Source organism: Hydra vulgaris, chromosome 12 (genome assembly GCF_038396675.1).
Source record: "Hydra vulgaris chromosome 12, alternate assembly HydraT2T_AEP".
Classification (NCBI taxonomy): Eukaryota; Metazoa; Cnidaria; class Hydrozoa; order Anthoathecata; family Hydridae; genus Hydra; species Hydra vulgaris.
This window is the reverse complement of record NC_088931.1, coordinates 531,186-547,172: the sequence shown is the minus strand read 5'-3', so window position 1 is coordinate 547,172 and position 15,987 is coordinate 531,186. Positions and strand designations below refer to the sequence as shown.

Genomic DNA, 15,987 nt, shown 5'->3' with positions numbered 1-15,987 from the left:
ATTCTGTTGTTTTATCTAAAATTTCGGCTGCAAACGCATTGCGGTTTTTTGATGACAGGAACTCCGGTCTTCTGCAAGTTTCCTGCGTTCTTTATAATATAATATTTAATACTCTACAGTATTATTTAATATATTTTTTGTATTACACATTACTTTGGGTTTTTATCATTTTATTATACTCTGTAAATGATTTTTATTATATATTACGAAATTGAAATGATTAAAGAACAAAAAATAAAAATAAAAAATTTCAATTTTATAATTTTTTTAAAATAAGTTTTTAATGTCATATTAAACAATATTATTAATGTGGTTTGAAATTGATTTAATGATTTAAGCTGATAAACTGCTTAAAATAATATACAAATTAAAACAAATAATAAGTTAAGTTATAAATTCAAAAGATTAACAGATTTCCAAGTCAGCTGCTTCAATACTTTTCACTGTCTCATCTCTCTTATATAAATTCATAATAAATTTTTATTAAGTAATTTTGTAAATGCAAAGTTCCCCTCCAAAAATAGTTTAAAACATAAACCATGTTTTCCATCTGTCGCTACCTGAGTAACAGTTACTTTTCCACAGTTTTTTTCATTATTTTTTTTGTAGCAATGTATTACCAACTTACGTTCAATTGAGTGTTAACTAAGTAAAGAATGACAGTGATTACTAAATAGGGTATGACAATGATGATGATCTTTTTAGACAATTTTTTTCTAAACAACTGGTCTCGTTTGATCTTTTACAAACTTCTACTGATGCAAATTTCTTAAGTCTTGTGTTAAATTTGAATAGAGTCTGATTAATTCGCAAACTTGTAGGTTGATTTGTGTCAAGAATTTTTTCTTCCTCAATATCTTCGGACAAAATACTTTTTGTTGGGACGCAATTGCTTTTGAAAGATTCTTTTAAAGTTTTATTTGTATTAAAATACACAAACTTTTCATTTGAAGTGTTACGTTCTTTGTTTGTGATAGCATTTTTACTTTTTTTAAGTTTACAGCTAACCCATTCGAACTTATTATTTTGAAATGAGTGACTCAAACTTGTTTGATCCTCGAAAGACTTAGGTTTTATATAACTTGGGTCGGATTTTTTGTTGGTAGTGTCAAGAGTCGAATAGATAACGATTTTTTCTTTTTTTTTTTCAAACGGTTTTCCTTTTATATTAAAAAAAAAATTTGTTAAAGATGATTTTTTAACGTCTTTTTTAGGATTGAGTTCACAGTTTGATGAGCTTAATGAGAGTTCATGACTGTCTGGCGAAGCTTTGTTATCATCAATTTCTTGTTTGCTCTCTGAAACACTGAATAAATTAAAATTGGTAGATTCATTTTTAAATTTCTCTTGAGCTTCAATAACTTGCACAAACTTGATTTCATTGTCACACTGGATTTTATCGTCATTTTCACACTTAAGATTATTTTCATTGTCATACTCGATTTGATTGTCATTGTCATACTTGATTTCATTGTCATTGTCATACTTGATTTCATTGTCATTGTCACTCTTGATTTCATTATCATTATCACTATTGATTTTATCTTCAATAGTTATAGAGTTTGTTCGAGATTCTTCAAAAAATTTAGTGTTTAGCGTGTGCCATTTCTCTTTTACGTTACCAAACGATATTTGTATAAAATTTTTTTCTTTCTTGTTTTTTAAGGTATCCTCAAATGAATGCGCTCTTATCTTTTGGTCTTTAATTAGATCAACCTCTAAATTATTTATTGATTGTCTATTAGTACTGAAGAAACTGTCATCTTTTATTTTTAATCTTTTTTTATTACTAACAAGTTTTTTAACATTTTTAGTCTTACTTAAATCCTCTAAAATTTCATGATTCGACTCGATTTGACTTAACTCCACTTGGTTCGACAGTAATGAAATTTTAGCCGAATAATCAAAAGTCTCCTTTTTTATGACAAGATCAATGTTAGGTGCTGTTTCGTTTTTAGTTCTTGTATTATTTACCCATTTCTTAAAAAATGGCCTAGCAATTGTGGTTCCAGAAGTGGTTTCTTTTGTTTCTTTTTGTTTCTTTTTGGCGTCAACTTTCTCGCTGTTTTTTTTGTAATAATCAAACTTTTTTTCTTCAAAACAACGTTTACTCTCGTTATAAACAATAATCATTGGTACGCATTGTTTTTTCTTTATATGAGATGTTTGCTGCTGCTGTTGGTTTTTTTCGCATGGACTTTCATTGAATTTACCGTAATTAAAAATGCCGTAGTTTATCCCTTTGCATATACCTGATCCTATTAAGCTTCCACAAAAACCTCCGACAACAGCACCAACGATTGGGACTGGAATCAACGCTTGTCCTATTATTGAGCCGGTTGTTCCGCCGACAAATTTCAGACTAGATTCAAATACGGTTTTTTTTACTTTATTGCTAAATTCTTTTTCTGACATTTCACCTTTGTCTCTCCTTCGCTTCGCTAAATAAATAGACGCGGAAGAAAATGCAACGTCAACTACTCCACTAATTGCTGCACTAGCAACTGCATTTCCCAAGACTTGTACAGCGGTCTCTATTCCTAAATAAAAAAATTTTAAATAATAAATAAAATATATTTAAATTTGAATTAATTTGAAAAACAAAAAAAAAAATTAAAACCTAACGTTGCAGTATTGTAAGCTGCTTCCTGTGTTATTTTAATTAATTTACTTTTAAAACCATTGCTGTTAACAATGGCAGCAACGTAGCAAGCAACTGCTATATCAAGTAAAATATCCATAAAAAGCTCTCTGGTTGCTCTTAAGCTTAATACAGCATCTAACTTAATAGACATTTCTACACAATAAGAAAGATTTAAAAAAAGTACATCTCCTTGCGAAAACCAGTTCCCAGAAAAATAACTGTAAAGAAAGACTGAAAAAGAGTGCAGGTCGTCTGGCGGAATGTAGATTGTTATTTGTAAAGTATTGAAGCAGTATCTAATATTGTTCTGTACTAAACAATTTACAAAATTAGTAAAAAGTGAGTTATTTTTTGATATAAATGTGCAGGTTGTTGAAGGTTTGGCAAAGTTATTTTTTTTCTGATGATTTAAGGCCTGTACTTGTAAGTTAAATGTAGAAACTCGGATTGTTTGTCTAAACCCTGTTCCAGAAATATTCTTTTTTATTCGCAAACTAATAAAAAAAAATTTAAATAATGGTGAATAGGAATTATTGAACATTTTATTAGTTGACTTGTTACTTTGAAATCTAAAAACTTCACTGATCGTGGGATTGTAATAAGGTCCAACATTTTTCTTGCATTTGCAATTGTAAGGTTCTATAATTTCATTGGCTATTACAAAATTTGGAGCTTTTGGTTTAATTTTGTCATTGTATTGAACCTCAAAGTGGTTTTCACAAAAATCCTCTAAGCGGTCTTTACAATGGCTTCTGCAATGGTATTCGGAGCAGTTTTCGCAATGGTATTCACCATGGTTACATAGTTTAGATAAATGCAGACTATTTATAGTTATCAAAGGAGTTAACGACATCGAATAAACTTTGGAAACTGACAAATCTGATGATTTAAAACAAATGAAATATTCCATGATTTTATTAATATCCCATGATTTTATAAATTTGTACAAACTTATGATGTGTGAAATGTTCGCCAATATATAAGTTTTTATTGTTCTCCACTTTTATTTCTCTTTATTTTTATGTTAAAGTATTGTAATAACCAACATCTTTGTTTATTTTTCTTTGTTTATTCTTTAAACATCCTCTTTTTTTGCCAGCGCTTTTCATATTTTTGCGCCTGATAAAAAACAACAAGCAATTTTCGTCACAGACATCAGTTTATTCGAAAAAAAGTTTTTGTTCGTTTTTATAAATTGAATTTTGAGTTGCCTTTTTTTCAAATTTATTTTCTTAAACGATTTAGTTTATTACTTCAAGATTGCCGCTCAAAATGGATTTAGTTTTCAATACTTTATTTCGTAAAAGAAACCTGAGCTCTTTAAGACATCTGGTTGAAAACCATGAGATAATAAAAATAAGGATAAATAATTTAATAAACTTATGGAGAAACCTTTTAAAATTTTTATTTAAAAAATATATATACAAAATATATACTATTCTTTAAAATCTTCATTACTAATAATTTTATTTATTACGATTGCTATTATTATTACAGTGATTATTTACAAAATTCCAGAAAAATACTGTTTATTTCAATTATTACTTATAAGTCTTTTTAAGTTTGTATTTATGTTAATGTCTACCAAAGATAATAATAAATTTAATGAAATGCATTTTATTTGTAAAATAAAATTTATATTTGTAAAACTAATTGCAGACTCAATGACAGTTTACATAAGCAGAATAAACGCCGTAATGACATTTTGCTATGGGTAGAAAACTTTTATCATTTAATCTGCTATACTACACACCTAAATGTTTTGAGAGCTCTTTCTAACAACATCAAAAACAAAAAGAACTTTTTCCTTTTATAATTTTTAAATTGAAAATCTATAATAGTTATTACAATAATAAGAACAATAAAAACAAAAAAAAACAATGATAAACGAGTACAATTAAATTATTTAAGACAATGATTGATAAGAAAAAGTGTCACTCAAACAGATATCTGATCAAATTATTATTAAATAAAAATAATAACAACATTAACTATACTTTAAATATAATACTATAAAGAATATAAATTATGAAGTATAGATATTATATATATACTAGCAGTAAGCAACCCGTTATACGGGTTATTAGCAATTAAATCATTGCTTATAGTTAACGACAAAAAAATAGTACATTAACATCGTTAAGTTTTTTTTAAAATCTGTTACACACAGCAGGTACCATAAAAAGAGAGCCAAGTAAAGCCAGCCAACACCTAGTAAAAGAAATGAAAAATAACTACAATTTTTATTTACAGAAGTATCATTTGCATTTTATTGTTAGTAGAATATAACAGAAAATAATATTACAGAAAATATAAAGAATTAAAAAAATAGCTATTAACACAAAACACAGAAACAATAGCGCATATCATAAGATATTTGTAAACACACATTAAAGACATTACTATGTCTCTCCAAAATAATTAAAAACGAAAAGATTATGAAAAGGCAAGACAACTTAACGTAAAAATGGCTAAATAACACCACAAATTAATAAGATGTTTTATCAACTAAAATACTTGAACTAAAAAGATTTTACTTGTTTCAATATTGAACAATTATGGTTAAACAATTTGAATAATTATATCATAAAATAGCAAGCAACTCGTAAAATTTTTTATATACATGGTCATTATCAATTATGGTATTAAGAAATACGTAAGAGCTCAGTAATTACATGTTTTATTGATGCTCAGTAGTATAAAAAACGGGTTGTAGACCAAAATTTTTTCAGCTATACCCCTAACTATAAACTCATATTATATATCAACTATAAACTTATCTATATTCTCATAAGCCATTTCAATCATTTCTAAATATATGAATAGATTAATATGTTATGGTTACAAACTCTAAGCTAAAATTTTTTGTAATTTTAAATCAATTTTTCAAACTTATCAATTCTTTATTATCAACCCATGAGTTGAACGAATCAGGATACTCATACCACTTTAGAAATGATTTGTTTTTAAGTTTACGAATAACTTTTTCAATCCTAAATATGTTTTGATCAGTTTTTTGCATTTCATGTTCATAAAAAGTACCTTGAATTTCTTCACTATTATCGTCAGTTATTTTATACGTTGGTGGATCTTTGAACTGAATCTGTGACACTGTAAAAACTTCTTCAGTCCATCTCGGTGTGTATCCTTTTTCAAACGTTCCTTTCTTTTTAGTTATCCTAACTCAATCACCAATTGAAAACTTTGGTTTAGGTCTTTCAGACCCATATGAACTTACAGACTCTGATCGTACATTTCCATTTAGATTTAAACAAACAATATTTTCATTCTTTTTATCGCTAGCTTCAACTGGTGTCATTTTAATTGAAGAATGCTTTGTGTTGTTGTATTTATTTACCATTTCATCTAAAACGTCAATATATTTTCTAGTAGAATTAGCTGAAAAGTACTTAAACATTTTATCTTTCATTGTTCTATTCCAACGTTCAACTACACAACTTTTTTCTTCATTTTCAGTTGAATATAACTCAACACCAATCGCTTTAATATGCTTATTATAAAATTCTAAGCCTTTATCTACCCACATTTTTTGACACTTACTTTCTTTACCTTCGGATCCATGGAAATTTGAAGAATTTTTAAAGATTTTATTTAAAGCAGCAACATCAACTCCAGTTGATGTTGCTGCTTTAAATACTTTTCAATGGAACAATCCATCCATACTTAGAAAAAACATCTATCACCATTAATAAGTATTTATACCGTCATTGAATTTAGAAGAAGATTTCATGTCAACTAAATCAGCAGGCCATACTTCATCGATTCCATTTACAATAACTTTTCTTTTTCTGAAATGTTTTACAACTGGTCTACGAAGTTCGTTTACAAGTTTGTGTGTCCATTTCAGATCTTTCAGACCTATATGATTTAGATCCTTCGGATCCATAAAATTTACTTCTTTATCCTCTTCTTTTTTACTGATCTTTGGTAGTTTTTTTGAGTAGTTTTAGTTTCAACACCTAATTTTATAGCATCCATTTCTTCGATTATAATTTTATCAGCTAAATTTCTTTTTGACGTGTCATCGAAGTATTTGTAAGCAAGATCGTGATGGTAAGCTGCAATATCAACTCTATCTATAGGTTTACTCCATTCTTTATATGCGTCACTAGAAGTTAGTCGTTCATCTAAATTAGTACCAGGACCTGCAAAGTTCATTCCAGGTAAATGCATTTCACCTGGAAACTTCGACCATGGTAGTTTTATTTTACGTGTTGTTGAATTAATCGAACTCACTAAATCTCCTCCTGTTTTTGATGATAGAAATAGAAGTTTTTATTTTTCCGCAAATAGCGCAAGTTCCACGTTGCATATTTCTATTGTTTTTACTCACAGCATTTTGCAAGTTTAGTGTATTTGTTTTGTTTCTACATTTAACGCATCACATTTTTATACATAGAAAAAAATGTATAGTATTTTTTTATAAAAAAATGAAAATCTTAAATATATAAAATGAATATTATAGATTTGTCATGGAATGCGAATAACAATAAGAGAAATAATAATAAGTTGTTTCCTAAGAGTATAAGAGTATTGTTGGAAAGTCAGGTTGTGGAAAAACTACTTTATTATTGAATTTACTGAGACCTGGTTGGTTAGACTATAATAATTTACAAGTTTTTGGAAAATCTCTTTTTCAACCAGAATACAAAATATTAAAACAATATTTTGAAAAAAATTGCCAATAGAAATTATTCTTGAACTATTTAAGCTACAAGACCAAATAGAAAAATTAAATGCAAACCCTGCGCTTATAATTGAAGACATTTCAAAAAATTTAAATGAGAATACAGATATGGAGTGTAAGTTTTTTGAAACAGCAGAAGATGTGCCAGATCCTCAAGATCTTGATTTTCATAAGAATAATTTGATGATTTTTGATGATTTACAATTAACAAAGCAAAATAAGTGTGAATAATATTATACAAGAGAAAGACATAGTAATGTAGATTGTTTCTATCTTGCACAAAATTATTTTATGTTACCTAGGCAAACTATACGAGAAAATACAAATTTTATTTGTTTATTTCCTCAAGATTCAAAGAATTTAAATCACATTTATAATGATCATTTTTCAAGTGATATGGGAAAAGATGAGTTTAAAAATTTTTGTGAAAAAGCATGGACAGATTCTCATGGATTTGTTGTTATAGATCTATCTTCTAAAAAAGATTATGGAAATTATAGAAGAGGATTAAATTGTTTTTATATTCCAACTTGTTAAAACTAGTAGTGTAAAATTAAATATAAAAAACAAAAATATTATCTTCTATATAAAAAAACAAAAATGGCATATATATCAGTAAGCGGAAATAGCAGTATATTAAGAACTAAGTTTACCTCTATTATTACACTTAGAGAAGACAGAGAATATGAAACAGCTCTTGTTAGTTTAGAGACATATTACAGTTTTCCTAATATTAATTCTTCAAACAACAATTTTAGATATAGTGCAAATAATGGATCAACTTGGAAGGATATAAACATTCCAGATGGATGTTATGAAATTAATGATATAAATAAATATATCCAATCAATTATGATAGGAAACAGAGATGCAAGTTCAGGAGTTGCAAATATTACAATTGTAGGAAATAATAGTGCATTAAGATTAGCTTTAACTATTGCAGCTGGTTATAAAGTTGATTTTACAACTTCAAATTCAATTAGAACTGTTTTTGGTTTTGACAGTGGGATATATTCAGCAGGCTACAATATATCAACTAGTATACAATATATCAACTAATATAGTAAACATATTAAATGTTAATAGTATAAGAGTAACAAGTGATTTAATAGGATCATCGTATGTAAATGGAGTAACTAATAACGTTATATATTCATTCCCAAGTGTATGTCCTGGATATAAAATTGTTCAAGAGCCGTATAACTTAATTTATTTACCAGTAATACTAAATAAAATATCAAGAATGGAAAATAAATTGCTCGATCAAGTTGGAAATCTTTTAAAGTTACGAGGAGAAAAAGTAACTATTACATTTCATATAAAAGAAGTATATTAAGTCGTAAAATAATTTTTGGTAATTTATTTAAATTACTTTTTCGTAATTTTTTTAAAAATAATTTTATATGTATATAAAAATGAGTAAATAAACTAATATTAAAATAAATATTTCAGAGGGACAATTGAAAAAAATTAAAAAAGCTATTGATGAAGGTGGTTATGGAGCTAGTATTAAATTATCCCATTCAGATCTTAATGGTGATCATGTATTAGCTGTAACAAAAAGGAATTGAATAAAATTAAGAAAGCATATGAAAATGGTACTGGTGTAATAATTAATTTAAGTAAAGCGCAACACATTCACAATTCTAAAATAGAGGGTGGATTTCTTGGCGCACTATTACCTTTCCTCGGTACAGCTGGAAGATTTTATTATCAAGCGTTGCTCCAGCTCTTGCAACATGTTTATTAACAGGAGTAGGTTCAGCAGCTGGATCAGCTATGGTTGATAAAATTGCTGGAAGGGGTGTTGTGTACTAAAAAGAATGGACAAGGATTTAAAATGACTGCTGCAGGAAATGGTTTATATTTGAGACCATGGAGTAAAGAAGGTTCTGTAGGTGATGGATTGTACTTACGTAGTGGAAATGGATATACATCAACAGGTGAAGGTTTATTATTAAGACCAAATTCACCATATTCCATTCCAATATTCCATTCTTGAACTTGCTTCTGTGATTTCTAAAAACTTTTTTATATTGCTTATAAAAAGAAATGCTAAGAAATAATCCGCCAATGCATAAATTTATAAACAAGTATATACCAGATAAACCATATGAACTAGTTGAACCTACATAAATACTTCTTCACAAAGATTTGGAGCATCCTTTAGTATTAATAAATGATAATAAATATGAAATATTTGCACAAGTTTGGTCTAGTAGTTAATGAAGGTGTTGCGTTAGTTTCATTAAAAGCAGAACTTAAATTACAAATGTTAAGTTTACAAAACTCTGTAGTATCAGAAACTGTTGATAATATTGTAGTAAATGTTGTTAATAATTCTGATTCTGATCTATTGATTAAAAATGGAGATGTTTATGTTTTGTGAACTTATTGTAAATATTTTTTTAAAAATAATTAAAAAAAACATTATTTTTACTTATTAAAGTGGAGTTTAATTGCAAAAAGCTGTGTAATAATATTTATTGAGATATACCAAATGCACAGAGTGCAAAAGATAAAACTTTCAATAAAATATATTCAAATCTTCCAAGTGCCCCTGATGAAGAAAATAAGATTATTAGTGCACATATATATCGCCCAAACACAATTAGTGAGATTCAAAAAGAAATAGAGAGTGAGAGAGAAAAGAGAAATAGAGCTGTAAAAATAATTTCAACAATTGATAATTCATTACTAGCAAGCACTATAGCACTTGAAACTATTGGAATTGGCTTTTTAACAACAATAATTGCAGCACCAGTAGCTATCGTATGTGAAGGTGCAGCATTAGGAGCAGGTGTTTTATCATTAATAGGAGGGCAAGTTAATAAAAAATTAAATTTAAAAGCAGAAAAGCATGAAAAGTTTAAAGTACTCGCTGATTCAAAACTAAATACAATAAGTGAATATATTTCTAAAGCTTTAGTAGATGGAAGTATAGATGACAATGAATTTAAACTAATTCTTAGTGAACTTGAAAAATTTAAAGCCATGCTTGAGCAAATTATAAAAAACTGAAAAGAATTAATAAATGAACAAAATAAAGAATCACTAATTAAACAAGAAAGAGATGAAGCAATTAATATACTCAAAAACAGATTTAGTAAAAATGTAAACGTCAAAACATAAAACATAAAACGTAAAACGATTTACGTTGTGTTTTTTTATCTTTATTTATAAAAAAGCAAAATGTCATTTCTAAAAATTGAATATCCTGAAAAAAGAGACAAAATTGTTAAAGAATTCTTGGAGATTAAAAAAGAATACGGCATAATGATTTATATGAAAAGATGGGTGAAACTAATTTACAGTTAGGCTTAGAAAAATTGTACAAGCCATTAATTGATAGTCAAGATGGAATAAAAGAAAACATATCTAAATAGCAAGATCAAGCTGATAAACTTGCACTCACTTTTTCAAATTATTATCCTGAAGCAAATAGAGAGATAATGATAACTGAAACTAAAGAACTATTACCATCTCATGAAGAAAATAAAAGTATGAGGCTAGGAAAAATTACAACAGATTATCTAAGAATGTATGCTAATAGTAAAAAATCTACAGATACTACATTTGGAATACATTCTAAAGATAATATATTTTATATTGGAAAAAAACCAATACATATTAATGATAATGATATAACAATTGATGATGAAACATATTATGGTACTCCTGGTTTTTGGGAGTTAATAGTAAAGTTTAATCCTGAAAAGAATTTATATACTGAAGATGATCTTAAAAAATATAGAGATATATTAATACTGACAGATTACTTCAGACAATTACTTCTGAAAACCCATACAAATCAAAGTCGTCTCGTAGTGGAAAATACAGAGAAATAACAGCTCCTATTTAGAGAGATATAAATAAGAAGCGTAAATCAAAAGGAAAAGGAGTAGGGAAAAAAATACAAGCTATAATTCTTCCTAGTGACCCTAATGCATTAATTGAAAAGCTTAAATTACGTATAGCTGCATGGAAAACAGGTAACACTGGAGCAAGAAATGAAGCTGTTGCAATTTGTGATGAATTATTAAGACAAGGTATAATAGACGGTTCACAGTATAAATTAATACAAAATAATTTATAATATAGCGTCAAATGTAACAAGAGTATCATTAGCTACGATGAAGAAGTTGGCTGCTACTGATATAGGAAAAATTGCAATAACTGCTGCTAAATCAGCAGGAAAAGAACTATCAACATCAGCGATAGAAGCTGCTAGAAATGCTGCAGTTGAAAAGGGAGAATAAATAATTGATAAAACATCTTTGAAAATAGTTTCACAACCTGTTATTAATAAAAAAAGTTGATGAAATAATTTCAAATTTGGTTGCATCTAATGATCTAATGAAATCTGGATCTAAAAATCTAAAAAATAATGCAGATGAGGTAACAACAAATATAAATAAAATAATGATGGGGTCTGCATTAAGATCAGTAAAAAAATTATCAAATAAAAATGCTATAAGAATAGAAGATCTAGTTAAAAAAGGACGCGGCCTTCGACTTGCGTAGGGTCTCAATGAGCTATGGCTTAGCTAGAATACATTTACGCGTAGACTTGTTAAATTTTTTATATAATTTTTAAGAACTGTCAATCAAAAAAAATAATTTTTATATTGCATATAAAAAAATAAAATGACAACTTCCGAAGTATTAAATTTTACAGAAAAGCCAATTGTACATAATGGAATTGAAAGATTTGAGAAATATCAATATGAACCAATTAATGGTGCAAATTTAAATTCTGGAGAAATAAAAATCAACATTGAACAAAAAGATTTCTTCACACTTCCATCTAAGGCTTATCTCTTATTTGAAGGATAACTTGTTAAAGCTGATGGAACAGCTTATGCTAATGCAGATGCAGTGGCGCTTACAAATAATGGTATTATGCATTTATTCAGACAAATAAAATACGAATTATCAAACCAAATTATAGAAACTGTTTTTTACCCAGGTTAAGCAACTACAATGTTAGGAATGCTTAAACACTCAAATGACTTCCAATTATCGCAAGGATTAAATCAATTGTGGTATACAGACAATACAGCAACAGCAGTACTTGCTGATAACCAAGGGTTTGCAACAAGACAAGGATACCTAACTCAGAAACCAACTACAAAAGGAACATAATCATTTCGCGTACCTTTATGACACATTTTTGGATTCTGTGATGATTACAAAAAAGTTACTTATGGGCTTAAACATACAATAACTTTTGTAAGACAAAGTGATGATGACGCAATTTTAAAGCTTGCTGGTGTAGCGGCAGGAAAAGTTAATCTTAATAAAATATCGTTGTTTATGCCACATGTGCTACCAGCAGATGTAGAAAGGTTTAAACTTTAATGAACAAATCGAAAAAAAAGTGAAACTTTCATGAAGTTTTCGAGCGCGTCAGTGTGATATTTTAGCTGTTACACAAGCTAATTCATTTTCTTGGGGGTTGAGCGTAAAGTCATCTCCTAATAACTCAAGATACATTATTGTCGGATTTCAAACAAGTAAGAGTGGAGATCAAAATGCTAATCCTTCAACATTCGATCATAGTGACTTGAAAAATATGTACATTTTGCTCAATAATCAAGAAAGATATCCTGCTGTTGATTATAACTTGTCATTCCCAAATCAGCAAATTTCAAGAGCTTATTTAGAAGCAGCTTTGTTTAATGAAAATTTTTATGTAACGACTGAAATGATCGCACAATGCAATATGACTCCTTCTGACTATAAAGATTTAACCCACTCTTTGTTTTTAATATTAGCAATCAAGCAGAAAGATTAATATCATTAACAATAGATGCAAAAATTATAGCAACATTTAATACAGCTGTTCCAGCAGGTACTATGGTATAAGCTGTTGTATTATCTCATAGAGTGATAGAACTTCAATCCGACGGGAATAAATTGAATTTTGTTTATTAAATTTTTTTGAAAATTAATTAAATTTTTTTCTTTATATAATAAAAATGTATTATACAAGAGAAAATTTGCAGAAGTTGTTAAAAGAAAATAACATTTGACAAACATCTAAAAATTATGTCACATTGTTAATGATTGCTGTAGATAATGGGTTGACAAATAAAGAATCAATCATGTCAAAAGCAACAGAAGCAAAAGACAAGTTGGAAGACCTAGAATACATCCAGTAAAAGAAGAGAAAAAAGAAATAGATCCAAAATATGAAAGATTAAAAACAATTAAGAAAAAACCAGTCACTATTAAATTAACAAACATAGAAACAGGAGAAGAAACAGTATATAAATCCTTATATTGTGCTATGCGTGGAACTGGGCATGGATATAGATATCTTGAATTGCGTGATGGGAAGATTGATAATGGTTATTAACACTGAAATATTAAATTATGAAAAATTAAATTTTGAAAAATTAAAAAAAAAAAATCTTGATATATAAAAAATGGGATATAATAAAAATCCAAATGCGATTGAAATATTAAAAAACAATTTAGATAAAGTTAACTGGTGGCAATTATCTAAAAATCCAAATGCAATTGAATTGTTAAAAGTTAATTTAGATAAAGTAAACTGGCGGCGAATATCTTCAATTCCAAATGCAATTGAACTATTAAAAAATAATTTAGATAAAGTAAACTGGGATAATATATCTGAAAATCCAAATGCAATTGAACTGTTAAAAAACAAATTAGATAAAGTTAATTGGTCTAGAAATCCAAATGCGATTAAAATATTAAAAAACAATTTAGATAAAGTAGATTGGTATTGTTTATCTTCAAATCCAAATGCAATTGAAATATTAAAAGATAACTTAGATAAAGTTAATTGAATTATGTTATCTCAAAATCCAAATGGAATTGTAATATTAAAAGATAATTTAGATAAAGTAAAATGGGAATGGTTATTTAAAAATCAAAATGCGATTGAATTATTATCTTACATATATAAAAATTCTTATGGATACTGAGTATCTACTTGATGATCCTAATCCAGATAAAACATCTTCAGAAATTTTGACTCCTACACCTTTTGTATATATAACATTGACAATTACAAAAGAGCAAGAGATTGCAAAATATCGAAATATTACTTATTATTGTAAAATACGAGGATGGGGATGCATTTAAATTTCATATGAAACTTTACATATGAAATATTGACAAGAAAAAATATTATGAAAAGTGATATAAAAAAATTTTTTCTATAAAAAAAATCTTGAATATATAAAAATGAAATATAAAACGGTAAAAGAATTAAAACAAATTGCTAAAGAGCGAAACATTAAATATTATTCTAGAATGAGAAAAAAAGAATTATTAGAAGCGTTATCGCACACACCAATGCAATCAGTCAAACAGACGGATAAGAAGTATCTACTAGATGATCCTATTCCAGATATATCATCTTCAATTTTAACTCCTACACCTTATATTGCAACTAATACATCAGTATCTAAAAAAGAATCGAATAATTCCATTGCAAATTGGATTACGTCTTTTGTTCTTGATAAAATTAAAATATCAGCTAATGAAAAGATTGAAGCATTAAAATCTAAAGTAGTTGAGTTGTATAATAAGTTTTACAAAAAACCAGTAGAATTTAAAATAAATTAAGTAGAATTTAAATAAGTTTTACAAAAAAAAGTTTTAAATTAAATTTAAAAAGAATTTAAATTAAAGAAATCAGCTATAAAAAATGTAGCAAAACAATTTACAGTGAAAGGGATAGAAGGGATAGAAGGGATAGAAGGCATAGAAGGTTACGATGCTTTATCTTTCATAAATGCTGCTAAAAATAGCGCCATTAAAGTACTAAACGAAAATAGATATTCAAAGGTTTATATAGCTCTCACTTGTGTAATGAAGCGTACTGATATTAAAACAGAAGAAACTATAATCACATCTGCTCCATTTAGAACGAGTAATCAAGTTGTATTAGAAACAACAGATTTAGATGAGTTTAAAGAAATATCAAAGCAGAAAATTTTAGAATCATTATCATTATATCAACAAGCAGGATCAGGTTGGAGTTTAGTTTCTGTTAAAAAGATGGATATAAATATTATTGAGTATAATCCTATTAAAGCTAAATCATATATTCCACTTGATAAAAATTTAGCAACTAAAAAAGCAACAATTAATTTAAAGAATGAAGATAATCAATGTTTTAAGTGGTGCGTCACAAGAGCATTAAATCCAATAGATAATCATCCTGAAAGAGTAGATAAAAAGCTTAAATATTGAAAAAATAAACTGGGATAAAATAGACTTTCCAGTATCATTAAATCAAATTACACAATTTGAGAAGAACAATTAAGATATCAGTGTCAATGTATATGGTTATGAAAATTCATAAGTTCATATTTTGAACGTATCAAAGAATAGTGATCGCAAACATTTAATATATTTACTATTAATATTAAATAGTGAAACTAATTCTTATGGATCCGAAGGATCTAATCATTACTGCTTAATAAAAAATTTAAGCAGATTACTTTCATCACAAACATCTAGACAAAATAGTAATGTGTATTATTGTAGAAATTGTTTGTTAGGTTTTAATTCTGAAGAATAATTATCTAATCATAAAACGTATTGTGAAACACATGATTCAGTACGTATCGAACTTCCACCACCAAATTCAACA

The 15,987-nt window shown here is 27.4% G+C and overlaps 2 protein-coding genes across 2 annotated transcripts; both read right to left on the bottom strand.

Moving 5' to 3' along the window:
- Positions 1 to 248: 248 nt before the first annotated feature.
- Positions 249 to 3,973, bottom strand: LOC105850102 (uncharacterized). Its single transcript, XM_065811153.1, has 2 exons — positions 2,621 to 3,973; positions 249 to 2,540 (listed from the first exon to the last, which is right to left on the bottom strand). Exons 1-2 carry the CDS (start codon positions 3,552 to 3,554, stop codon positions 670 to 672), a joined length of 2,805 nt encoding a protein of 934 aa, XP_065667225.1. The 5' UTR covers positions 3,555 to 3,973; the 3' UTR covers positions 249 to 669.
- Positions 3,974 to 5,401: 1,428 nt separating this feature from the next.
- LOC136087685 (uncharacterized) lies at positions 5,402 to 6,551 on the bottom strand. The gene is made up of 4 exons (XM_065811122.1): positions 6,368 to 6,551; positions 5,837 to 6,301; positions 5,537 to 5,791; positions 5,402 to 5,454 (listed from the first exon to the last, which is right to left on the bottom strand). The coding sequence occupies exons 1-4, from the start codon at positions 6,549 to 6,551 to the stop codon at positions 5,402 to 5,404; spliced, it is 957 nt and encodes a 318-aa protein (XP_065667194.1).
- Positions 6,552 to 15,987: the final 9,436 nt, after the last annotated feature.

Coding starts and splice junctions, on each gene's coding strand:
- LOC105850102 (XM_065811153.1), bottom strand. CDS start 3,554: ATGGAATATTTCATTTGTTTTAAATCATCAGATTTGTCAGTTTCCAAA. Junction 2,541..2,620: donor TTACAATACTGCAACGTTAG/GTTTTAATTTTT, acceptor TTTTTTATTTAG/GAATAGAGACCGCTGTACAA.
- LOC136087685 (XM_065811122.1), bottom strand. CDS start 6,551: ATGGATCCGAAGGATCTAAATCATATAGGTCTGAAAGATCTGAAATGG. Junction 6,302..6,367: donor TTCTTCTAAATTCAATGACG/GTATAAATACTT, acceptor TCCATTGAAAAG/TATTTAAAGCAGCAACATCA. Junction 5,792..5,836: donor TAAACCAAAGTTTTCAATTG/GTGATTGAGTTA, acceptor CGTTTGAAAAAG/GATACACACCGAGATGGACT.